This window comes from Brienomyrus brachyistius, chromosome 22 (assembly GCF_023856365.1).
Source record: "Brienomyrus brachyistius isolate T26 chromosome 22, BBRACH_0.4, whole genome shotgun sequence".
NCBI lineage: Eukaryota > Metazoa > Chordata > Actinopteri > Osteoglossiformes > Mormyridae > Brienomyrus > Brienomyrus brachyistius.
Window position 1 is genome coordinate 10,926,138 of NC_064554.1, and position 25,420 is coordinate 10,951,557.

The 25,420-nt window shown below is 49.3% G+C and overlaps 2 protein-coding genes across 5 annotated transcripts; both read right to left on the reverse strand.

Annotated features, from left to right (window-relative positions):
* Positions 1-1,966: 1,966 nt before the first annotated feature.
* Positions 1,967-8,262, reverse strand: tab1 (TGF-beta activated kinase 1/MAP3K7 binding protein 1). Of its 2 annotated transcripts, none has more exons than XM_048991984.1 (11): positions 8,142-8,262; positions 7,242-7,372; positions 7,009-7,162; positions 6,389-6,475; positions 6,041-6,179; positions 5,647-5,763; positions 4,512-4,623; positions 4,037-4,178; positions 3,666-3,879; positions 3,366-3,516; positions 1,967-2,176 (listed from the first exon to the last, which is right to left on the reverse strand). In XM_048991984.1, the coding sequence occupies exons 1-11, from the start codon at positions 8,169-8,171 to the stop codon at positions 1,984-1,986; spliced, it is 1,470 nt and encodes a 489-aa protein (XP_048847941.1). In that variant the 5' UTR covers positions 8,172-8,262; the 3' UTR covers positions 1,967-1,983. The 2 variants fall into 2 exon arrangements, with proteins under 2 accessions (XP_048847941.1, XP_048847940.1); XM_048991983.1 differs by having other exon boundaries at positions 7,242-7,375; positions 8,142-8,250.
* Positions 8,263-10,181: 1,919 nt separating this feature from the next.
* LOC125718404 (synaptogyrin-1-like) lies at positions 10,182-24,585 on the reverse strand. 3 transcript variants are annotated; one of them, XR_007384826.1, is made up of 5 exons: positions 24,060-24,585; positions 15,138-15,375; positions 13,880-14,025; positions 11,230-13,068; positions 10,182-11,153 (listed from the first exon to the last, which is right to left on the reverse strand). XR_007384826.1 is itself a non-coding variant. In XM_048992250.1 (4 exons), exons 1-4 carry the CDS (start codon positions 24,156-24,158, stop codon positions 12,847-12,849), a joined length of 705 nt encoding a protein of 234 aa, XP_048848207.1. In that variant the 5' UTR covers positions 24,159-24,585; the 3' UTR covers positions 10,182-12,846. The 3 variants fall into 3 exon arrangements, 2 of the variants coding, with proteins under 2 accessions (XP_048848207.1, XP_048848208.1); XM_048992250.1 differs by having other exon boundaries at positions 10,182-13,068; XM_048992251.1 differs by lacking the exons at positions 10,182-11,153; positions 11,230-13,068 and adding an exon at positions 13,405-13,759 and having other exon boundaries at positions 24,060-24,584.
* Between the last annotated feature and the right edge of the window lie 835 nt (positions 24,586-25,420).

A 25,420-nucleotide genomic window follows, 5' to 3' on the forward strand; every position in this document is an offset into this window, starting at 1 on the left:
CCCCCATCCTGGGTTGTTCCCTGTCTCGTGCCCATTGCTTCCGGGATAGGCTCCGGACCCCTCGCAACCCAGTAGGATAAGCGGTTTGGAAAATGGATGGATGGATGGCATGTCTAGTCAGCAGACACAGAGGATGCCCCGTAGACACATTAGACAGCATTACCAGACCTTGATGGAGTTTGATAGAGGTCACATTGTGGGTTTGCATGAGGTTGGGTGGTCGTATCGTGCAATTGGGGGGGCATGCAGATGTCACAGTTGCCCTATGTTGGAACCAAGGGGAATGTGAGGTCACCCACACACGTGGTGAAGGTTCTGGTCACCCTTGACAGACAGACAGAGATTGTCGTATTGTATGCCAAGCATTACAGAACCACATGACATCTGCCGCTGCCATCCGGACACAGGTATTGGACACTCTACAACACCCAGTGTCATCCTGCACCATATCTCGATGACTGGCATCAGTCGGACGACAGGCTCTCAGTCCCATGTGTAGGCCGCCGTTAACACGAGCACAGAGACCTCTGTGTTTGGAGCGGTGCCGTAACCGGGAGGCATGGACTTATGGTGACGTCATACCATGTTTAGCAATTAATCTCGGTTCTGCATTAACACAAATGTGTGTGAATGGCGGTGCAGAGGGGAGAGGAGCAACCCTACCAATGTTGTGGAGAGACACACCTACGTCACCTACGTTACTCCTAGCATTATGGTGTGGGGAGCCATAGGGTATGACATCGTGGTGCGGGGAGCCATAGGGTATGACATCATGGTTTGGGGAGCAATAGGGTATGACATCATGGTTTGGGGAGCTATAGGGTATGACATCGTGGTGCGGGGAGCCATAGGGTATGACATCGTGGTGCGGGGACCCATAGGGTATGACATCGTGGTGCGGGGACCCATAGGGTATGACATCGTGGTGTGGGAGCCATAGGGTATGACATCATGGTTTGGGGAGCCATAGGGTATGACTTCAGGTCTCTCTGGTAGTGATTCGGGGGACCCTGATAGCACAGCGCTACGTCAGTGACATCCTGTGTTCACATGTGTTACCCCTCCTGAGACAGCACCCTGGTACAGTCTTTCAACAAGACAACACCCGTCCACACGGTCTAAGGACCGCCTGCATCATGTTGAGGTCCTCCCATGGCCAGCCGTGTCCTCTGATCTTTCCCCAATCGAACGTGTGGGATCAGCTTGGACGTCAGACCCAGTGCCAATCTGCAGGATCTTGAGGGCCAATTAAAACAGCTGTGGGCCGACTTGCCACAGGAGAGGATACAACGGCTGTATGACTCCCTTCCGCACTGTATCGCCTCACGTATCCAGGCCTGGGGGGGGTGCCACACCCTACTGGCATGGGACCAGCAATGTGCCCATACTGCCAACTCTGTTGTCTGTTTGGTATGATATTATAATCATTATCATACAGTCACATGACCTCTCACCACATGCAGATACATTTCATTTCCACCACTCCGTCTGGGTGCCTAACTTTTCCTTGTCACTGAGTTTATATTATTCCAAAAACACTTTAACAAGAACGAAATACCTTATCGGCGTAAAACACCTAGAGCCCAGAGAGAAGCTAAAAGCTTCCCATTCAGGGCAAGAAAAGCAAAAGGCTTTTAATGAAAGAAACTTGGCACTTCTTGCAGTTTATTTTCCTGACTGCTGACATTTAAACACACAGCAAACAGATAACAAGACAATCTTCAGCATGAAATAAATGCTCTGACTCCAGTCGGGATCCACCTTAATGATAAGATGCCCTTCCCGCCTCACCCTCTCGAACCTTGGGCTGCGGATGGTCCCTTCGCTGTCGCCACACTCCTGTGAGACCTCACTCGTCCTCCGCCGTCGTCCATCCCCATGTTCGTTCCTGTCTCATTCACTCTTGCTGGCCAAACCCCCCCCCCCCCCCCCCCCCGGGTTCAGTCCCCGTGCCCCTCACCCCACCCCACCCGCCAGCCCCTTCTAGCTCTCGCAGTGCTCGCCCCCCCATAGCTTGTAGAACTGGGTGAAGTCCACATAGGGCGGCACGCGGCCGGTCTCGTCGGGCTGGGCGGCCTGGCGGCCCCTCTGCCTGAACAGGCTGCCGTCCCCCGAGCTGGAGCTGGAGCTCTGGGTGTGGGTGTTGGTGGACTGTAGGGTGGCTGTGGGACTCTGCCTGCAAAAGCGATACAAACGGAAGCATCGGCGCACTTCTCCAAGTCACCCGCTCACAACAACTGCAAAACGTTACTAACGTAGTGATGGGATCCAACCTCGCGTCCAGCGTGAACTCATGAGATTACAGAAAGCCTCAGGTTAGGATAGGAAGAGTTTCCCAATTCGTTATTACAGAAACAAATCCCAACTTCAGGAAATCCTAAATACTTAATCCAACATCGGTTATCAACTTTTGTGTCCGTTACCTAGCAACCGGCACTACTTATCTGGTGAAGCTATTTCGTAACCCACTAACATTGCATTTTCAAAATGAGCATCCATACTTAAAATGAATAACAACACAGGTCTACAATTTTTTTTTCCATGTGCCAAGGTTTTTTGAATTAATATGGAGTATTTTGAGGCTGCTGAATTGCAAAATCCAATTACTTTTGCTGAATTGGTTCTAGTTTTTGAGATAATGGACATCCATGAAAATAATGCATTTCCCCCAATGAGACTTGTGTGCGATAACAAATGCAATAACTTTTGGTCGGTCTTTTGACTCTTTAGCAGTGTAAGCCAGAATTCAACTGTGAATTTGCAGAGGAAAGAAGTCGGCTACAGTATAAGTTTGTCAACCCAGTCTTGGTTTATACCCAAAAAGTTCTGTCATCAAGAAGAGCCTGCATCACCAGTCCTGATGTATTCTGCTACGGCCTGGAAGAGTTTTGTCTCTGTTGTGAAGAGCTACTTGGGTAATCACAGAGCAGACAAGCATGAAGAACTGGCGCACGATATGCTTGCTAACTTCAGAAATTTGGGAGTTAATATTAGCATAAAGATCCGGACACCTGCAGGACACCTGAAAATAACACTGCAGCACATCACTGGCCCCGACGGGCACCGTAAACTTCCTGTATGAAAGCAAAACCAGCTGACTGTCCCTTTCCAACCTACATCTGGCATTCTCGGTTTCACACTCCTTTTGACCCTGAAGGTTCCTCTGACTGAGAAGCTGGTCTTACGTTGCGTTTGCTGCTTCTTTTGACAAGCTTCCTCTAGTTATTTTCAAGACAGTGGCTGTTTTTATCAACAGATATGCTTTAGCTGTCGATAAAACTGCAGCTATGTGGTTCATATAAACATAAATGACGAAGGAAACGAGAGACGGCCGGGCTAAGCGGACGTGCCGGCAGGGTGCGTACCCAGTGGGCGTGCCTCCGTCCAGCGTTGAGGCGGTGTTGGTCCCGTTCGTGAGAGTCCCCTGGGAGGGCATCACCAGGGACAGCGTAACACTGGTTTTGCTGGTGCTTTGGCTGTTGGAGTAGGGCACTGATACCGGGTAGATCCGGCCCCCTAGTGGCCAACACACACAGAGACAGAAAGACGCTCAGTCTCTGCCAAGAAGAGGAGCGGCGACCAAAACTCGGAGGCAGGGTGTCAGCAAAAAGCAGACGCAGTGGCAGGCTGCCCCCCCCCCCCCCCCCCCTCGCTCAGTGATTTACCCTGGGTGGGGGTGAGGGCGCTGTCGGGCAGGGCGTAGTTCAGCGTGCGCACCAGCAGGGTCATGTCCTCGTGCCGCGAGCAGTGTGCCCCCCGCTGGCGTCCACTGGCAAAGGCGTCGTGGTGAAGCCGCCGTACCCGCTCCACTGCACACTGAGCCGCCTGCTCCAGGCTGTTCTGTTGGGCCAGCTCGGCCGCCACAATGGCCACGATCTCCTGTAGGGGGCGCAGGGGTGCAGGTCATAGTGATGAAAGCACCAATAGATCCAGACTGCACTTGTGTGGCTCCCTAATACAGGCTTCACGACGCCAGTCATCCAACCAGGGGATCCGAAACTTTGACAAGGAGGGGGCGGAGCCCCATGGAACACACCTGATTGGCTTGTTCAGGGCCATGTGCCGCCTCCAGGGCTTTGATAAGTCCCTCAGACATGAGCAGGAGGAACCCATTAACTCCCTCCAATGACTGCACATGGATCTCTGGCTCAGCTATGATTGGTTTGCTCTTAGCTGTGCTGAAAAACAAGCAGGATACCTGTTAGAAGAGGATAAAAGGAGTTCTACACAGAATATGTGCTCCTACTTAAAACAAACATACAGGAGAGATGTCACTCTTCCCCCATTTTCTCAAAGCCAAGAAGCTGATTGCACTTACAGTAGATGTAATACTACACTCTCCCAGATCCCTTGAGATTTATGTGCTAACAGAATAAATAAATACAAATAAGTCATGCGTCAAAGATCTGGCGGATTCCTGCTGCTCTCATCGTAAGCATGACTTGGGACCAGTTGTCCCTACAGTTACCAGCGATGAACGAACTGGGTGTTTTTCCTGTGGTGCCCCTCACCTCAGCAGCTCGATATCTGTGTAGTTAAACTTGACCCTGTAATCTCCAATCCTCCGAGTGCTGCTCTGGCCAGCAACTAGCCCAGCCTGGCGCAGACGTGACGAGTCGAGCCCTGAGGACCGCAAACGGGATTGATTGAGGAAGCCTCCTTCACAGATTAACTTTCCTGGAAAAGACCTACACTAAATCCCAATTTAATCTAATAAATCTGGGGAAACTGCAAGTACTGAGCATGAAGATGAAACAGCACGAGTTAAGCGATGGCTTTGGTCTAATGAAGTGAACGTTCATAGAGGAATCTTGGGTAGTCACACGGTCAAGACAAAAAAATGTTATGAGGACCGTAAATGCAAAGTCCATACCTGTTTTCTTCTTAAAGTCCTAATATTTTGCATTTAATATTTTTACTTGTCTTTGGGGCAATCTGCTTTTCAGACGGAAACAAAAGCTACTACTGGAAAGCCTTTCCCATCAGAAACAGGCGTTCCCAGTAGGTGGCAGCACTGACTGTCACAGAGCAGGTCAACCAAGAGCGAGCAGTACTTGGTATTTTAAAAACAACGCTATTCCGACATTTTGAAATCTTCAAGATAAAAGTTTACACAGCGGGGTGGGTGGGGGCCCGGCTAGCTTTGTCACCAGCATTGCAAAACACCAGAATATGCTGTATTACAGTCATACTGCCCAATCCAAGTAACTTTTTACAAAGGTTACCCATTTGGATACACTGCTTGCATTTGTATTTCTGTAACACATCTGCCCCCTGCTGGTCTGGTGGAATATCACATACACTGCCGTACACATACGCCAACTGCAACAGTCTGCGTCCATAGACAATAGCAGTAAGTTTATTATTATTATTCATATCTCCAGGAAAAGGTAGGGCTGTTTATAAAGGGCTTCAATTAGCGCAGCATCTGTAAGGCAACGGACAGCTAACGGTACAAGTGACATAGTGCATGGGTACCCAGCACCCCGAAGTGTTCTAGACTAAACAGGAACATACTGCAGATATCATAACGGCATGCGGGCAAGTGACGCATGAACTGGGTGTTTCTCCTCCCACGTCGCATGTGACTCAAGCAGATGATGCAAAGCCGATGGTTCTGCTACGGCCACGTGGTGGTTAACTCACCCAGCTGGGAGAGTCGGAGGAGCTCGTCTTCGTTATCCGTGGTGTGGGCCCGGCCAATCTCCATCACCTGGTTCTGACCGTCGCTGGAAGATCTGCACAGCAGAGCCCGGTTGGTACCTGACCCATAAGCGCAGCGAGTTACGACACACGCACACAAAGCCGGGGCCTGAGGCGGCGTCCGTGGCGAGGAAAACGGTTGGCTACGGAATCAGCCAATGAACACACACGCGCTTCTGGATGTGGGCAAGATCATACGACCAACAGCCACCAACACGCAAAGGACGGCCACATTAACGGCACATACAGCTTGAACGCGGGGAAACTCAGCGTAGCGTTTGTGGCCCAGTCAGGGGCCCGGCTTGGACGCGTCGGGGGCCGATGGAGTTACACGCACCTACGTTGGCTACGTAGAGCTTGTGGTTGAGAATTAGGGCCACCACGGCAGTAGCTCCGCCCGACACCTCCTGCTTCAGCATGTCCAACTTCTCCAACAGTTTCTGATTCTGTGGGGACAACTGGTGCAAGGGCACCCCCTGCAGAGCGGGCAGGACAAAGCAGAAAGATGCTATTTCAAGCTGTCGCGTTTTTTTTCTTTTTTGACATTAAAGTTTAAAGATGAAGACGCCTGCTGCGTCACCTGGAGGACGAGGCAGGCTTGGGCACACACACTGGAAGCACGTGAGGGAACCTCTGCACGTCTGTCTGCTATTTCTCTCTCATCTCGGGGACCTGGCAGACTCACCTCTGGCAGCTGCGACTGCAGGTGTGCCCTCTCGGCCAAGGCGTCGTCGATCGTCTCGAAGTAGCTTTTCTCCACGACGTCGAATGCCTGCAGGTCGGGCCAGGGAGGGAGAACCAAAGACTTAAAGGAGGCTCCTCAACTCCATCAGCGGACGCAACAAAAGCAGATACCACGTCCCACATGCCTTAAACAAAATATATCATCAGGCTACATCGCACCCACTGCAGTTTCCAGGCAAACCTGATTCTAAAAGTATTTAAAAACTGAGTTACAGGTCACTGGGCATTCTCTGAAAGCTCAACCTTTCTGTACTCATTAACGCCCCTGTCGAATCCCTGACAAGTACATATGCTTGTAATGTGCGATTTACCTCACTTGTACGTCACTCTGGACGTGTCTGCTAAATAAATAAAAGTAAAGTTATACCTGGTAATCATACTGTAGGGTACAGCACCTGAAACCTTGGTAGTCTGTTTGCTTTGTGTACCTTGTCCACTGCATAATTGCATAATTGCCTATTTATCCAGCACAAAGCAGGGCAGCATTAAAGTGTGTGCGTGTGTTGATGGGGACGGGGGGGAGATAAGAAACAACAGCAATGTGAGAGGTCCCTTTCCGACCTGCAGGAGGAGCCGCCTGACGTCAGCATCCGAGTGGCTGGTGGTCAGCTGGCCTAGCAGCAGCTCAGCAGGCAGCCGCTGGTTCACAAAACTGGCCACAGCGCTGCCTTCGAAGCCGTTGAAGACCCCGTACAGGTAACAGCCATCCTCCCCCCTAAAAAGGGGCAGGCGCATGGCAGGTTACCAGCATTCCCAACAAGCGGGCGTCCACAGCAAACGGGAGGGCGGCCCACCTGAACCTGAAGTGGCCGTCTTCGTTGGGGTGACCCTGCGTGCTCTTCCCATCCGGACCGTAGATGCTATTGGCGACTGCCCCCACGCCAGACAGGTGGCACAGCGGGAGGTCATCAGTCCAGCTCTGCTGCTGCTGGCACGGTGAGAGAACAACATGCCATCGGGCATTTATACAAGCCGACAACATCTGCGGTCTAGTCATGGAGGACGGCAAGGCAGCGGCCTGATCAACGACTAAGCAGACCTTCATCCTACCCTCATCCTTACAAGCCGGCCTGGCCGACGGGCTAGTCAGGTATACGACGCTCAGGATAGATACGGAGCTGCAATCGATTATCACAGGCATGCTGCTACCTATTAAGATAGACCAAACCAGGCAATCAGATGGGCTAATCCAAATAGGAAACCCCGATGTTCCCAACTTAATTCTTTTTAAAAAAAAAATTATAATTCCAACGACCCAAGTAGCATTACGACACAGGTAAAATACTGCACCTCTCAAAGTAACAAAGGTATAAGGTAGATGCGCTTCAATTAACTTATGCAATATAATAACAGCGAGCAGAGGAAGAGTACTAAGGATCTACTAATGACATCTTGGGGGCAGGAACGGTAAGCTGGCCCTAAACTCAGCCCTAAAAAGTAACATGACACCAAAGGAGCCGACCGCAAACTCTGTCGGACTCTAAACGACATAATAAAGATCTAAACACAGCTGATCGCTTCACTTTCTTCTGGCTACGTATAAAACACCACAATCCCACGCCATAATAATAACCCTTACACCATGCAAGCAGAATGCGAGAGAAATTAAGGAGAGGTGCACGGATCTCTATTATATGTGTGTGTGTAAACGGACTGTTTACTGCCTGTAAAGCGATTTCCGAGTTGTTGCTTACGCTGTGCATCAGGCTCCTCCGTTGCGCCATCTTGAGCGGAACAGCGGAGCGGAGCACCGCCCCGCCGCAGTCTGCGCTTCCACTTCCTCCGGCTCCGTATCACACAGCACACGCTGCAGTGCTGCCATCTGCTGGTCGCAGTCGGCGCCTCCACTTCCTCCGGGTATGTATGACATAGCACACGCTGCAGTGCCGCTGTCTGCGTGGCGCCATCTGCTGGCCCTCAACCGGCATATTACACCCACGTATCAATATTTTCCGCCAGCGTCGCAGTTCTGATTAGAGATCGTCGACCTCTCCGTACGGGACTCCTCTGTGTTTAGCTCAGCTTTTTGGTCTGACAGCAGAGGTGCCCTAGATTTCTGGCCCCTGTGAGACCAACTCAGACCAGTTACGGATCCAAATTTTTAATTGTCCTAACTCCTCCCTCCTATATGGGGGCCCTGTCCTCAGAATTTGCCAGTGATGAGCCCCGATTACGATGATTCCAGCCAGTCATAAGTACATTTGTGCTACCATCTGTTCATCCGGGTTCCATGCAGGGAAGTAGCAAAAAATCCTTTAATTTGCCATTTGCACAAGTATGAGTGTAATGGAATTCTTCTCTATGCTGAACTTTGGGGGGAGGGGGAATCATAGTGCAGGGTCAGTCAATGTACAGTGCCCCTGGAGCTGGGGGTTAAGGGTTAAAGGTCCACTGAGGTCGAGCCTCAAACCGACGACCTTCCGATCACAGACACAGGGGCTTAGCCCGCTGAGGCCCCTGGCCTTTAAATATTTTAGCTTTAAGTATGTGGATATTGTAACACACTTTCTGCACTAATGGGCCCATGAAAACATACCAGTTGAGTCCCCCCCCCTCCCTAGGCCGGGGGCCGGTGCCTCGCTGGTAGGCCTTGCCAGGGTGTTATAACACTTTTACCCCATGACAGTGTCTCCTTACTTTTTTTGATGGTTGGCAAGGTGACCCAGGAGGGCGACACTGTTGCCCCGCACCACAAGGCCTGGTAGTATGCCCCCCCCCCCCAGCCCCTCACCCTGAGTGGGTGGCTTCCCTCCAGAAACACAGCTATGTGAAGTAGCCTCCACAGATGTCTGTAGTGTGTCCCAGAGATGGATGGGCATCCTGTCCATCTGTCCCCCCTCCCAGCCAGAAAATCCACACACAGCCTGCTGAAGCTTTCACTATATCCCATAATTCATTTAATATTTCCATATATTGAAACTAAATATGGGTCAATTTTTTAATTATGTGAATACATTTCACTGGCTCCCTGCGATGACCTGCCCCCCATCCATTGTGCCCCCAGCCCTCCGCCCCCAGCTGTCTGGGACCAGGAGAAAGAGCTAGAAGCTGGATGGATGGAATATCTGGGTAATGTTTTATACGCAACTGCAGTCCTAACCTACCACCGTCATCTATCCGCAGCACACTAACTTTTGGCAAGTGCTTGTAAATTGGTCGGCAGGTAAAAATGTTCTTTAAGCCACCAGGCAAGTCTGTCGTACTTCACATGAAGATCCTGCCTTATCAGACACATTGCGGAGGCTTTTAACCAAGCTGGGAGGTTAAGAAGAACATCAGAAATTATCTTTGTCGAAGAGCACTTTCATTACTGGTGCAAGGCAGGTAATTAGTTGTGAATTGCATTTGCTTTTGTGGTGTCTTGTGTGTGGAATGTTGTGCAGAGCTTAATGAAACAGGTGTGAGCCTTAGCGCAGGCATTAGGGAAACAAGGCTAGGAGCACGAAGCGGCCCCTTAATTAGGCTCGGAATCATCTCCTTCTGGCCATGGGGACCTGCCTGTTTCGTCACTGTGGCCGGGCCACTGTGCAGATGGTCTCACACGTGCTTTACAGATCGGGGGGGCAGAGTGAGGTGCTGAGAGTCGCCGTGTCACTGAGGTCTCTGCCGTTCCTGGTAATCTGCAAGCCACATGTTTAGCCTGGCTCACTGCATTCTCTCTCAGCACAGTGACATCAGAGCACTGACAAAGAAGCAGGAAGCCGGACGTGGAGTAAGCAAGTCCACTGAGTAAGTAAACTGATTAATTTAATCAATAAAAATAAATCACAGCACTTTCATTATGTCATAACACGTCAAAGTAACACAACCCTACACATGTCTATTCAATCGGTACTTTGAGCATAATGTTTTTTTCTTTTTAAAATCATTATTCCAAAATATTTATTTCATACAGAGGACGGATATATTTCCTGGTTCAGAGCACATCACCATACCATAATATACTGAATAAAAGCCAGAAATAAATGACCTTTTATTCACATTAAACACTATTCTACTGTTAAGTATTACTTGGTATATTTTTAATATTACAGAGGGATGTAAAGAGTGTTTTAATAGGGATTATGCTTGGGATTTAAATAATACGCCTGATATATTTTTATAATTACCCATTTAGAAAATTATATACAGACATTTTTACAACAAAATAAAAAGTTCAGCATACATAATTTATCTGTATATTTAAATTTCTGCTGACAATAATAATTTAATTGAATTTGAGATTATAGTCTTTATTTTTCAGCCAAGTGTCTTCACGAAACACAGTTAAACCATAAAAAAATAAACACAAAATAAATGTCAGTAAATACCATCTTCAGTTCTTGGACTGAAAGAGAACTAATTAACGCTTATTTAGATGAATCTGCTGGTACAGTACTTCTGCACTGCTAATCACCATGCGAGGTTCCACAAGCTACATTAAGGGCGCAGTTACTAATGTAGAACCAGTGTTGGTTGTAGTCGATTGGCAGTGGAAACATCCACTTATCTGTCAGCTGTGTTTGTCAACTTTGCATTGTAGTGCCACCTTGTCACCTCCAGGTGGTGCCATATTGTCATAAAGCAGTGCTTCTCAAACTGGTCCTCTGGGACCCACAGACGGTCCACGTTTTATTAAACTGGGAGGGAGCTGGGAGGGAGCAAAAATGTGGACTATTTGGGAGGGAGCTGGGAGGGAGCAAAAATGTGGACTGTCTGACAGGGAGCTGGGAGGGAGCAAAAATGTGGACTATTTGGGAGGGAGCTGGGAGGGAGCAAAAATGTGGACTGTCTGACAGGGACCTTGGAGGGAGCAAAAATGTGGACTGTCTGGCAGGGAGCTGGGAGGGAGCAAAAATGTCTGTCTGGGGGTCCCTGAAGACTGGGTTGAGAAACACTGTCCTAAAAGGTGCACTGATAGAAAATTCCAAGCCATCTGTTAGGCAGAACTGCTGCCTGTTCTTAGCTTCCGCTTTTAAGTGACATACTGAGGTTAAGAATGCTGCTGAGCCATTCAGACTGGCATTAAGAGCGCCCCGCTTCTGACGGAGCACAGCTCCAAGCCCTCAGCCCTCCCTCTTGGTAAGTCCCGTGGGCTCAGACACAGACGGAAATGACCACAGGGCATGGACACCGATGCTAAACTTCGGCCAACTTTCAAATATGTCTTTCTGTTAAGCCACCTACTTAAGTCCCTGTAGGTTTCAGTACCAGTGATGTCTGGCCTGTTGACCTGTAACTTAGTCTCAAAGTAAAAATTAGCAAACAGCACCATGGAATATAGTACGTGATTTAGGTCCGGTAAACCCTGCATCTCCCTGCTTACAGTGGTAAAACCCTCAATAGCCGATTCATTAGGTACGCCTGGCTCGTACTGAGCAGAAACCACTTTTGCCTCCAGCACCACTTTGTGGGTGAAGTTGTGTGATCAGAGCCACCTTTCTGTACAGCACTGTTGCACTAAGCTGTTATTTCTGCAGTGGTGCTTATAAGCTGCACACTGCACACACTGTAATGCAGAAGAATCCCAGGAAGGCAGTGGTATCTGAGACCCTAGAACCTCCACATCCGGCACCAACAATCACATCGTGTTCAAAGTCCCTTAGATCAGACATGCTTGCTGCTCTAAGCCTGAGCCGAATGGTGACTCAGCCTCTTGACCTCGGCTGCGTTCTGTACGTATTCAGTTCGCCGTACCTGTCAAACTGCCCTCTGCGTGTGTCGTGGTTCACGTTGACCCTCCTGGGTTCCCGTCCTACTGAATGCATTGATAATAAGTTGCCACGGCTTGTGAACGTGCCTGGCTGCTAACTATCCTGCCTGTTTGAAATTTACACGCACCAGACTTTTATGTAAAGGGGGAGACTGCCGCAAACCTGAAATGACTGAAGTAGCCGCAAAGCTCGCTATCCTGTGAGCCTGGGCACAAGATCAATATGGAAACGCAGTAAAGCCAGTATGTATGCAAGTAAATGCAGTAAACCGAGACTCCTGTAATAAACTGGCCAAATAAATCAGTTCCCAATCCTGTAGCTTTGAATAACAGCCAGCAGGATTACCCTAACCCAACCCTGGATAAGCGCGATCATTCGAACCGGAAGACAGAGGGCCTCAGTAGACTGCTGTCCACCAGACACCTGGAGAACACGGCTATGTCTTAGTGGCAGGAACACTTGGTGAGTATGAACACCGTCGCGTCCGGGAGGCCAAACTTCGGCGTCAGCCCCACCTCCAAACCCCGTCAAATGGCACGGCACCAAACTCACTCAGCTGCGCATGATGAAGACAACCAACACTGATCTCCCCCGTTAAAGGCAACCTGGTAAGCTGTCATCCATGTCGCCCAGGTAGATGCCCCCGAATGGATTACCCAGAAACACCCCCCATCCCCAATGCCCACCCTCAGCCCTGCCCCCTGGCTCAGTAGTCCTGACTATGGTACCCCCCATCGAAGGCCCCCTCCGAGCCCGGCTGCTGGTAGGATCCGGTGCTGTCCTGACCGCCCAGGTCACTCCCCGTGTAAGAGCTATAGGGGGCGCCAGCAGCACCTGGTTCTTGGCTGGGGTCGGCGTAGTCTTGGGAGAAGAGGGCAGAGTCAGCTCCTAGCTTATATCGCTGGTATGCCAGGAAAGCCTGCCCCGCCTTCAGTGTGGGATGGGGGGGGGGGGGGGGGGGCGTGGCCAATGAAACAGGTATAGTGGAAGGTGGGGCGGGTGAATGAGAAGGGTTGTACATTGGATGAGAGTTTTAAGATTAATTATAAAGGTATGAAGGAGGGGGGTGAGAAGTATAGGAAAATGGGGAGGAAGGAGAGAGAGAGAGAGAGAGAGAGAGAGAGAGAGAGAGAGAGAAGGAGAATTAGTCTGATTAGCAGAGGTAATAAAACCTGTTAGTCAGCATCAAAGTTCAGATGAGAGCGTTTCACCGCAGTTCCACAAAGCCGACGTTTTCAGTACAATTACACAGTAAGTCAGCACGTCCAGATTTCAAAGTTTTTAATACACATACATTAAAACAATCTACAAAAACAAGCAAAATGCTGGCTGTCTTGCACGTAAAATGTGAATTGATAATAAAATGTCTTTGAACTCTGTCTAACACCAATCAAAGACAGACAGGGGTGTGAGGCAATACATCCCAAAATCTAGGGGTGGATGTGAGAGAGTTAGTGCCTGACTAGCGGGGGCTGGGAGGTAAACTGTCTGCTGTACTCTTCCTCAAAAGACACTCTCTTTAGTCTTTCCAAGGACAGAAGGCCCACAGGAAACAGGAAGCCACGCAGGTCAGTGGAGCGCCCCCTGCTGTACAGGCCTGCCGAGTGCAATCTCAGCATCTGTGCATAAGTGAGACACTAAGGATAGAGGTCTGTGCATTCCTGTCAAAAAAAACTAATTAAAGACCGAGTCAGGAAGACAAGGTGCTGCTTAAGGACGAGATGGTGGACGATACAGACCCAGGTGAAGATGGAGAAGAAGGAGAAAGTGATGGCGGCCCGTGCGGCATCGGCGCCCTCCCGCAGCGGGTTGTCCTGGCGTTTGGCGGCCTGCCACTGGTTGGTCAGGAAGCAGAAACCGACGAACCACATGAAGGACCAGAAGGCTTCAAGGCGGAAGTGGAGAGAGATGAAGGAGAATCAAATGGAAGTTTCTCTTCTTCCGAAAAACCCCTCAGAATATTTACTGTTCTTATTTTCAGTTATGGTAGCACAAGTAACTCTAATACTAAAACTAATCCTACGCCTAATCCTAAACCTAACACTAAACCTAATCCTAATCCCTCACTCCATGTGGAATGCAGTCAGGATTCTGCTACATTTCCCTCTCTATTCTACTCTTCATAGATACAAAATATCTGAGGGCGCTTTTCCGCCACACCGACTATCATACTTTTGGTACTTTTGCTTTTCCATTGACTTCCATTCAAGTTCCAGTACCGAAAGTGCCAAACCGGCTGGGGTACTTCAGTACGGTACTTTGGGGTGGGACTTGAAACGCTTTCTTTGTTAATTGGCTAAGCCTGCTGCTGAAACAATACAATCGCTGCCTTGAAAACAGTTACAGTTAAGAACCTCAAAAAAGTCCATCCATCTGTCTTCTAATCACTTAGAAGGGCTGGGGGGGGGGGCACCAAGAGCCTGACCCAGGCCGCACAGGGTGGGGCTACATGCTGCTCGGATGCCAGTCATTCCCTGGCAACACACTGGCACACTAAGGCCAGTGAGCCTGACTGCATAAACTTTCAGAGGAATCCCATACGACAGAGGGAGAGCATGCAGACTCCACACACAGGTGGGATTCGAACTCGAAACGCTGGGGGCAACAACACTGCTCCCTGAGCCAGTAAAATTAGCAAAATCTTACTAAAGATCATGTACGTTATTAACCAGGAAATATAATGTGGCTGACGAGGTCTCAGGTGTCAGAAGAAGCGTCTCGTTATAGCAAACAGCTCAGTAGGTCAGCAGGTTAAACCTGAATATTTCAGGCACTATAGAGCCCCCCCCCCCCTTGCTTTAAATCAAATTCTTCATCTGACCATCTGCCACAGTCCCGACAGAAGTTTGAGGTCGGTTTTACGTGTTTTTGTAAAAAGTGTTAGCATTAGCGTTGGTGTTCTCAGTCAGACCAGACCATGTGACGTAGCTTCCAGACCATGTGACGTAGCTTCCAGACCATGTGACATAGCTTTCTGCACACAGCCCCCAGCCTCACCAGACACGCCAACGTCGGCCAGCACGGCCTTCTTGCGGTCCTTGACACTGCTGATCTGCGGGAAGTACGCGTCCAGCACCAGGAAGGCGGCGCAGCAGAGGAAGGCCAGCGTTCCCATGGCGACGGCGTAGTTGCAGGCGTTCTGGTTGCGGTTGAAGATGCAGTGCTCCTCGAGTTCCTCGGGCCGGTTCACATAGCCTTCATTGGCGATGGAGCCGAAGATCACGATGGTGAAAAGCTGCGGGGCACAGACAACGTGGCCATCAGTGCACCTGGAGAGAGGAACAGGCAGTTTGCAATGGCTGGCCAATCAGTCCTCCCTGACTGGCCCTTCATGGCACCAGCAGCCCGTCCTTCATGCCGACCAGTTTCAGCTCTGGCTGCTCCGCGTCGTTCGGCCCGAATGTCGTGCCTCGGTGCCAAGCATCCCGTCAGTCACCGCCAGCACAACCGCAATCCCAGTACAGGCAGACCCATACGCTACCGGGAGGATTAGAGGCACCCAAGTGGGACAAAGGGGGAACGGGGGCGGCGCCTGGCCCAGCCTGCAGCATGAGCAGCTGTCTGCTGCATCTGTTACTGTGCAGTCTGCGAGATGGACAGAGCGAGAGAGAGCGAGGGTTAGGGAGTATGCCCACAGCAGAGAGAAACAGACACACAGCAAGTCGGAGGGTCCTACCAGGACGTTTCCATCAGCCAGTCTAGTGCACGTTCTTGTTTGCTGAGGATACCGACCACGGACGAGGAGCTAACGCAGCCCACGGCCGCATGCTGTGTGTTACGCGTGTGCAAGTCACTTCTCACCGACGCCGTGAGGCGTGAGAGTCCTGCCTCGGGCAGCCGCACGCGCCCACGCCTCGCTCCGCACCCCAGCGGTGTCCTGGGCCTCCTGCCCGTGAGGGGTGGGAGGCAGGCCAGAGGGGGCTCCGTCCACTGCAGCACTAAACCACTCTGGCTATGATGACCAAACCACCCTTCCCAGGTTTGTCGTTACCATGGTGACCTCACATGCCTACTGCCCGTTTCAGGATCTAGTTAGTCATCTTCAGTCATTGTTTCCAAATAACCAAACTAATCCCATCCGACCAACTGCTTACATCACCATCAACCTCGAGCACTCCAGCAATCCCTCCTCCACCAATGGGAAAGCTGTTTGCACACAATACCTAATCCCATCAAACTGACCACTCTCATTATTTTTCAAAATGCATTTCGGGAGAATACAACAAACACTGTAAATAGCTCTGTGTAAGTGGCTCCTTTGCAAAGTCGTAGGCAGTCAAAGAAAATGATCCTCATGTTAGTGTGGAACCATGATATTAAATCTGTCAAAGTCTTCTGGCTTAGTCATTTCAAAACCTGCTCTAAAGTCACCCCATTATCGGCAGCAACCATCCGGTACACCTATGTATTTGTTGACCTCATATTGGCCCACTGGAAGCCCGAGGTTGGTGGAGCGCAGTAATATATCAAATACCGCATCTCTGATTATGCGCAACGCTAATGAAATTAGTCAAATCAATCACACTAAGAAATGCAACCAAATGAACCACAATTCATTTATAACACTGTCAGTCCTGCTACATTGCGTAATATCACATCACAAATCTGTTCTAACATGACTGATATATTAGTACCCAAGTCCAATACAACATGGAATTGCATTTGTAGCTCCACGGTTTTTAGTCGGAGAGAAAAGCACTACAGAAACGACAATGTGATACGGTCTTAGCAAGAAACACTATTTGCACGCAAAAGCAGCTATCCACGTGAGTGACAATGATGTCCATTTCCTGAACAAATCATTCTTTTGAACAGGTTCTTCTCAGTGAATAGGTCGAACCTGTTTTCAAATCTAATGAAATTGAATATCCATGTATTGCACAAATCAAAGTCTTAGATTCTGAGAATGTAAAAGTATTTGACAAGTCAACATAGAAAAACACAACATTAATTCACTTACATTTGCTTTTCGTAGACTGTCTGCAGCCATGTTACCTTCAGTGCCCCTCCGCATACCGTAATCTGTTGTATTTATGCTGCGTGCATGCCCGACCGCATGGTGCCCCTCCGCATACCATAATCTGTTGTATTTATGCTGCGTGCATGCCCGACCGCATGGTGCCCCTCCGCATACCGTAATCTGTTGTATTTATGCTGCGTGCATGCCCGACCGCATGGTGCCCCTCCGCATACCGTAATCTGTTGTATTTATGCTGCGTGCATGCCCGACCGCATGGTGCCCCTCCGCATACCGTAATCTGTTGTATTTATGCTGCGTGCATGCCAACCGCATGGTGCCCCTATGCATACCATAATCTGTTGTATTTATGCTGCGTGCATGCCCGACCGCATGGTGCCCCTCTGCATACCGTAATCTGTTGTATTTATGCTGCATGCATGCCCAACCGCATGGTGGCTGTGACTCACTGTATCCCTACTAATGATGGCCAAAACGATGCTTCATGAACCGTTTGCTGTGTTTTTTGACCACACTAGATGATGTTCTCTGTTCAGAAAAGGGCGGAGAACATGCCCTGAAGTAAACCAAGAGTAGGGATCAGAAAATACGGTTCATGAAGACACACACCTATCCTGCCTAGGATTACAGTAGGATTGGCACATAGTGTAACACACACACCATGCCTCTGTTCATCTAATCCAGCTAGTTCAAGTACCAGGAATAGTTTTGCACCCTCATTGTGTTGCTTGGAACTTTAGAAATTAACTGTTTGCATTATAAAAGGAGAAAAACACAGGCAACACTGCAGCAGGACCCGGGGGTCACTGTCTGCCCCGAACCCAGTGGGAAGTGTAACAGCCAGCACACCTGCCCACGGCCCTGTCAGCTCCCAGATTCACGCTCCTTCCGGGGGCTGAACACTATGACCTTGCGGTGCCCTGGTGGTGTTCGTTTATTCCGAGGAAGGTGACAGGAACACATGCAAACTGCTGACGCCTTCCCGGCAAGAAACACACTCCCGGCTCATGTTTAATCCCAAAATAATTAGTCTCTGAGACTTTGGCAACGGATCACATTCATCATTCGCACTTCAAAAAACCCACAAAATAATACAAAGAGCGTTAGCTGTTTTCTACACTATGCATCACACTCCTCCTCTGCGTTAATATCCTATTATAAACACAGTCAGTGTTGAACAAAAAAAACTGGTAGAAGGCAGCTGACACTGCGAGTAAGAGCCCCGAATCACATTCTAGACCTAATCACTGAGCTCCTATCCCCTTAAAAAGGAAACAGAGGTGCTTGTTTTCCCCAAATGTCCCTGCCAAATGTCTCCCAGCTCCTCGCCTTTGCCTCGGCCACGTCTTTCCATCTCTTAGCTCCACCCACCCTATCCCACGTTCATTATGTGGCACGAAGAAGTGCACGGAAAGTGGCACGAAAATCACTTTTACTATTTCCCCTCTCAAAGGATATGAGCACTTTAACACTCCAGTTTTTAGTCAGAGGGCTCCCGCTAAGACATTTTAATGATAATGGCAAACATGTGACATATTTGCAGCCTCCTGCTGCTGCCATTTTTAAACGAGTACCTGGAAGCTCTGACTAGCCGCCACTGCTCTCAGCGCCACCTTCTGCACGCTTGGAACACGACAGCCACAGGCCGCCCTCTGCTATCACCCTTAATTATTTCAACCCACAATTAGCGGCTCTGCCTCAATGAGGTTCTCAGGTTCCTTTAACATGCTGATGATTGTTCTACGCCCCCTGCTTCTTTTAGAGGACGTGCATGCAGGAATCAGAGTTGCACCACGCAGAGAGCGTACCTTCCTTTATATGTATTTATTCTAAGCCCACAGGAAGGGCGACAGCACAAAAATCCAAAGGCTGACTCCACGTTTGAGCTCACGGTTCCTTTCCAAACAAACAACAACCATGATCCAGCAGTCTGCCACAGAGATGCATACAGACCCAGTAATGCTACAATCGCCGCCATGCTGCCCCGACGCACGATGCTTAGTCCATCTCCGCATCCAGGACTAAGCCCACGTGGGGACCTAGACTGATGATCTTCTGCTGCGGAGGCATTCTCTGCGCTCTTGAAGTATTACGGCGTGCAGAGAGGAGACTTAACCAGAACTACCTGCTGTGCAGCTCCAGGACTTTCTCTGTCTATAGTTTTGCATAATCTGCTATGAATGGGAATAGGTGACCCCTTACTCTGCATCTACAACATGATCAAGACATTTTTCTCCTCACTATCAGCACCTGACCTCTCTGACCACGGCCATGTTCTCCAGCGTGTTCTGGAGGTCCACATGCATTCGCAGGCTACTTGGCAGATATAACCCCACCATCGTGCCCCTGCGTCTGCCCTGGGGCCTCCGCGCAGCGGGACGTCCCTGATGGAGCTCCTCCGAGAGCCGACAGGGTTCAGGGAGTCTGAAGATTCTAGAAAGCGGACTCAGCTGAGCCCTCGGGATCCGGAGCAGCGGTGGCCCAGCTTCAAGGTCCATCCAGATCTCGACGCTCACTCCGGCATGGACAGCGGATCCGGCGAGTCCAGCTACCATGCGTGAATAACCATATCAAGCAGTTATATTCACAGCTGTGTATTTCCAGCATTACCTACAGCAGAGGACGTGGGGGAGGAGAGGACTGCAGCCTGGGCAGCAAATTGCGGCATCATTGGATGACTTAGCTGTCACTTAGTCTCCGGACCTCCTGAGGGCCCACAGAACAGCAGTCACTGCACTGATCCGCCTGTCACTCTCACATTCCCTCTTAACGTCACTGGTGAACAGAATCCTGACGTACTTAAACTCCAGCACTAGGGGCAGGCTCCCTCGCCCCCACCTGGAAGGAACAATCTAGTATCATGGCCTCAGATTGTGAGCCAGTTCTCCACCAACGTAAGCTGGCCAGGATCAGTCAGAAGTGGTGGAGGAATCTTGTGGTCTCGCCACCCTCAGCACAGAAGGTAGGGGTCAAGAACGATCCCACTTCGGCCACAGACATGATGGGGAAGGACCCAGATGGATCAGGCCTTGGCGACAAACAACGAATGACTCTTTCAGCTACTTCAGTCACGCATTCTGGGTGCTATAAGTGTGTGTGTGTGACTCACAATCAGATTCCCTTCCTCCCTCCTTCCATCTTCTACATTCTCTCTCCCCCTCTCTCTCTTTTTCTCTCCCCCATTCTCTCCCTCCCCCCTGTCCCTCCCTCCTTCCCTCTCTCTCCGTCTCACTAAGCACAAGGTCACAGAGATTAAAATGGTGGCAGGACAGGGAGGGCAGGTAGACAAACACACAGTAAGGCAGAAAAATGTGACGGGAACCGGCAGTGAGAGTGACCCGAAAAAGCCAGCTGACATGACAGGACGTGCCTTTGCAGTCTGACACATCACGCCGGATCACGCGTTGGTCCCACTTCGCTCACGGAAGCCGTGTTGGGCTGCGCTCCCCTTACCCACACGTGCAGTGTTAAGTGTCCTTACAGCATCCTGCACTGGAGTCCTTTGACTGGAGTCAAAATGCATTACATTTCTGTCATGTGATCTATATAGCAAATCCTGTAAAACATGAACTGTACCCAGAAGGTCAATGTCCTGCCACCCTGTTCTCGTAACAGAGAAACAAGCGTGTGTGTCTGAGAGAGAGAGATATATAGAAATAATACATAATATTTCAAGGTGCAAAACTATGTTTAGCTTTGAAATCAGGTCATGTAGGAAAATCACTGGACAACAGCGTCTCCCCGTCCAGCAAGCAGAGAGCCTGTATCATACAGCCAACGACCTTCCCAAGCATTAACGTCACAACTGTGAGTTTACAAAGCAGCACCAAGCCTGTGTGCAGGAGTTCAGTCCCTAAATAAAAAAAATAAAATAAATAATAATAATAATAATAATCATAATCGAGCTTTTATTGTCCCCATGGGGAAATCCCAAGAGTGTTACAATATACTGCTGTGCAAAGGGAAAACAATTTTAAAATCGAATTATGAATGAAATCGGTTCTCCTCAGCTCTGTTTTATCTTGCGACGATATAATCTTTCTTCAGTTATGCTCAGTTTTGAATAAAACTGCGTGTGAGAATTAACTGAACTATAAAATCCACACTAAAAAGAACAGGGCAAAGATCCTTCTTCTCGGCTTCAGTGCAGTTTGTATGGCAGGATCAGACCCTGCGCACCCTAAGGGACAGTGACCTCATGGTTCAAGACTGAAGGGGATGACAGTGCCATTAATCCAAGGTGTGCACAGATAGCCATTCAGACAGGGATGCAAAGGGAAGGAAGAACCAGACCGGCATGCAGGCACAGCAGCGGGTTAACCAGGCGACGACATCACAGCGTAACACGTGAGCAGACAGCAGGGAGATTAGATAGCAGGTGCAGTACTAGCTTTTGGGGCCTGCAGTGTTGTTGCTCAGATGCGGTATCACCTCATGACAGGGAGGACATGTGCGGCGTCACTCCCAGTCTCCGTTGCCATGGCACCTGCGATCCCATATTACGGTTAATTCTGGGCCCTAAGTGGCCCGTGAGCAGAAATCCCCTTTGCAACCAAGCGAATTAGAGTCACGTAGAACCAACATAGGCGAGGAGAGAAACACTGAGCAAAGGACAGACCGGGCAGCAACGGGAAGGCCTGGAGAAAGCTGGACCATCTCCACAGCAAGGTGGGTGGCTTGTATTCATCATGGACCCTTCAGAGCTGAGATACTGGCTGAATACCATTCGTCTCTGAGGGACCACGAGCCAAAGCACAGTGTATGTGATCCATTACCCTGAAGACAGCAAGCTCTGCTTTTACGTAACACAAAGTCACTCTCTCTCACTGAATATCCAGTGAGAAATCAGCAGTGAAGGTAGATCTAAGCACAGACCCTGCAAATGCAGCTCCTGCTCAGAAGCAGCATGGCCTGGGGCGAAGATGGAATACCTGGTTCTGTTGGGGGGGATGATGTCACTTCCTTCAGCAGAAAGGGGCTCAGTGTCCTAGCCTGCCAAGCAAGACTATTTGTGTGACCACATGTAATTCAAGCAATGCTGGTCACTACCACATTCAGTCAGAGCATTACTGTGCTGCCAGTTCCTGAACAACGTCCTTCACCGATGCCTTTATCCTGACACAGACTGATTAATACAGGGGTACACACTGCTGGACATGGACGCGAACGAGTGGTCTTCCTCGCTCTGGAATGCTTAACTAAGGAAGGTAGGTATAGCACAGCAACTAACCAACGCCATGCAGGAGTGTGGATGTACACGTGCGTAAATAGTGACAGGATGAAACAGACGCGGAGCTTAAGGGCAGGAAAAGTGCAGGACAATGATTTTTATTTGGTGCCACTGAAATTCAATCTTGCTCGAGACTTCACTGTGTGGGCATTACGACTCGGCTGAGGTATCTCATTAAAGGTCATTGAATACCTCGGGCGTAATGAGTGTACAAAATGTAATTGGGGGCATTTTCTGGCAGGCGACCAGCGATGTGGGAAAGCAAAACACGCTACGGTCCGTGTTTCATCAATGCAACGCAACAGTTCCCTGAAAACCACTGTTAAGGATGCAGGACAAAGCACTTGGCAATCCCACACATCGCTGACGCTTAATACTCGTATTTGCATTTCTAAGGCGTTAGAAGTATAAGATTATGCGGGTCATTGAGATGTAATAGATTTTAATTAAACCACGAGCCAAAATAAGTCTTACACTGAGTCCGTTTCTGATTTTTGCAAAAACAAAAAGACATAAGGCACATTTTTAAAAATGCAACCTGAATGGAAAAAAACAAGCTGTGTACGATAAGCAGGATAAGGCAGGACGGGATTTTGTATAGAAACCAACTTAAAAGTATCCCGTCCACTTTGCAAAACTGGGGATACTTTAAAGTCCCGCTTCACGCACAAACAGACCGCAGGGATTATAGGGCCTTTCGATGGTGATTAAGTCAGATATTCCGGTCATTTCACAGAATGTGAGCGAAACAGCTGCTACACATATATATATATATATATATATATATATATATATATATATATATATATATATAAAGCATTTAATAATTCAATTCCGTGAATACCGTCAGGTACATGTTACCTATTAATACGAGCAGCGGGTCCTATTTAAGAAACAAAACACTAAGTAGCAAGCAGAGGAGTCTGCAGATGCCGTCTTTGGGCTGGTAATGTACAATCAGTGCAAACAGGGCATGTAAATGCTGCATATACACATCCCAATCGCTTGTTGCAATAATAAAAATTAGTGTGCACATTACACAAGCGTCAGAGCAGCCGTCCATTTCATACAAGAGAGAAATCAACAGATTGGAGCGGCTTTAACCTTGACGCAAAGAGGCTCCGTCGGAGCGCTGACACAGAGCCAGGGCGGGGGGGGGAGCCGGGCGCAGATGCACCCCCCTATGTGGGAATTTCGTTGGCGTTTGCATCACATTTCGTGTAATTTAAATTCGAAAAGCACGAGAAGTGTTTTCATGTGCGTTTTCAGACTAGGCTGGTTATGCAAAAGCAGGGCTAAGATGTAAATGTGCCGCTTCGGCTGACGCGCATTGGGGTTTTTTTTTCCTGCGCTTCTGCTTAGTGTAAAATCCTACGGGGATGCAGCTCACCTTTAATTTAATCGGGGGAGGAGGATGGGGAGGGATCGCAACAAGAAAAGCCATCGTGACCGCTGTGGATGCATTAATAAAAGTGCCATTTGTGGCATGAACAGGCAGACGCTGAAAGCCCTCCGATCGGCTCACCTGCCCATGTCCGCCACGCACCCGTAAAAGCAGCACCTGTGTCGTGAGAAAACAGGGCGCTGCAAATCCTGCGCCTTAACACATGCCCAGCCTCCACGACGGGCTTATCCTACCAGGTCGATACTGGTAAATCGCCTGCGCGTTTCTTTTTTATTTAACTGTGATTGTAAAAGCGCCTGTACTCACCCAGGACACCATCCGAAGTATAGTATACGGCTGCCGGAAAAACGTGAGTGGATCGAAGGCTCCGCCAGCCTTGCCAGCTCCGTACGCCATCCCCTCCATCTTCAGATGCTTGTTTTCCGCCCGTCGGTAGGTCTGAAATTAAGCCTCAAATAACGACCTGGCTGTGGCCGACCGACCTCACTTTTCTCTCCCTGTGTCGCCACCTGAGAATCTGAAAACGTAGCTGACGGGCGGCTCCCCTCTCAACCACTTAAATCCAGTCGCTCTGTTTCTACTGTATCTCACCGTTCAATCTCCGTGGTTCAATCTCTGTCTGAGTTTATTGTGATAGCCTCTCTCTCCTTCCCTCCCCTCCCTCTCTCTATCCTCCCTCTCTCTCCTTCTTTCTTCCTCTTTCTCCTGATCTCCGTCTCTCGTCTTCGTGTGTCGATCTCTCGCTCACTCGTCGCTTTCTCCCTTTCCTTCTCCATCCCTGCATACTTCTCTGCCCTCTTTTCTGCTCCTTCCTTCCTCTCCTTATTCCTCGTCTTGTGTCCCCCGCCCCCCCCCCCTTCTCCACATCTCCCCAGTTTCCCCATATCTTCCTTTCTCCCTGGCACTCTACTCCTCTCACCTCCTATAAAGGACAACAGGAAATTAAAAATTTTAATTATTAACCCCAATTATTTATGTCTGACATGCTCATATATGTTTAAATAACATTTGAATTAATTTTGAATGAAGTTTTCTTAAAATATAGCATTACATTTACCCGTGGTTTAATTTGCTACTATCGAAGCTGATGCTGTTTCTCCTGTGAAGCATTAAAATGCATTATTATTAGTTATACATTTTGATTCCGCTAAGTGGATAATACTGTTTTAGAAGTTGTCACGTTTCTGTGCTTTCTCGCATGACAGTGCAATGTAGTTGGGTTCAGCAAGATGCGACGCATAAGGAGGATGGTTTATAGGAGTATATCGCAGGGGACTGATGGTTAGGTCAGGCGGCGCTGAGGTCGCGTAACTACAAGCGGCACAGGAAGTATATACAGACACTGTGAACCTAAAAACAGACGAGTCAGACTCTGATAGGTAGATGACATTCTATAGAAAAGGAGAGGGCTGTGCATTACAGTGGCTAATGCCAGTTGGTGGGGCGGGCAGGCTGGTGTATTAAACCCTTATTGGTAAATTGTGGCACATGAGGGTTGGGGGGGGGGGGACTAATTAGGTTTTGGGGGAAGAAGCAGTTATGGAGTCTGGTAAACCTGCCCCAGAGGCTGTGGTAGCTTTTCCCAGATGGCAGGGGGACTGAGGGGGTCATGTGTCCCAGGCATTGTGAGTACTGCGTTTGTGGTAAATGCGACAGGGCTGGTCAGG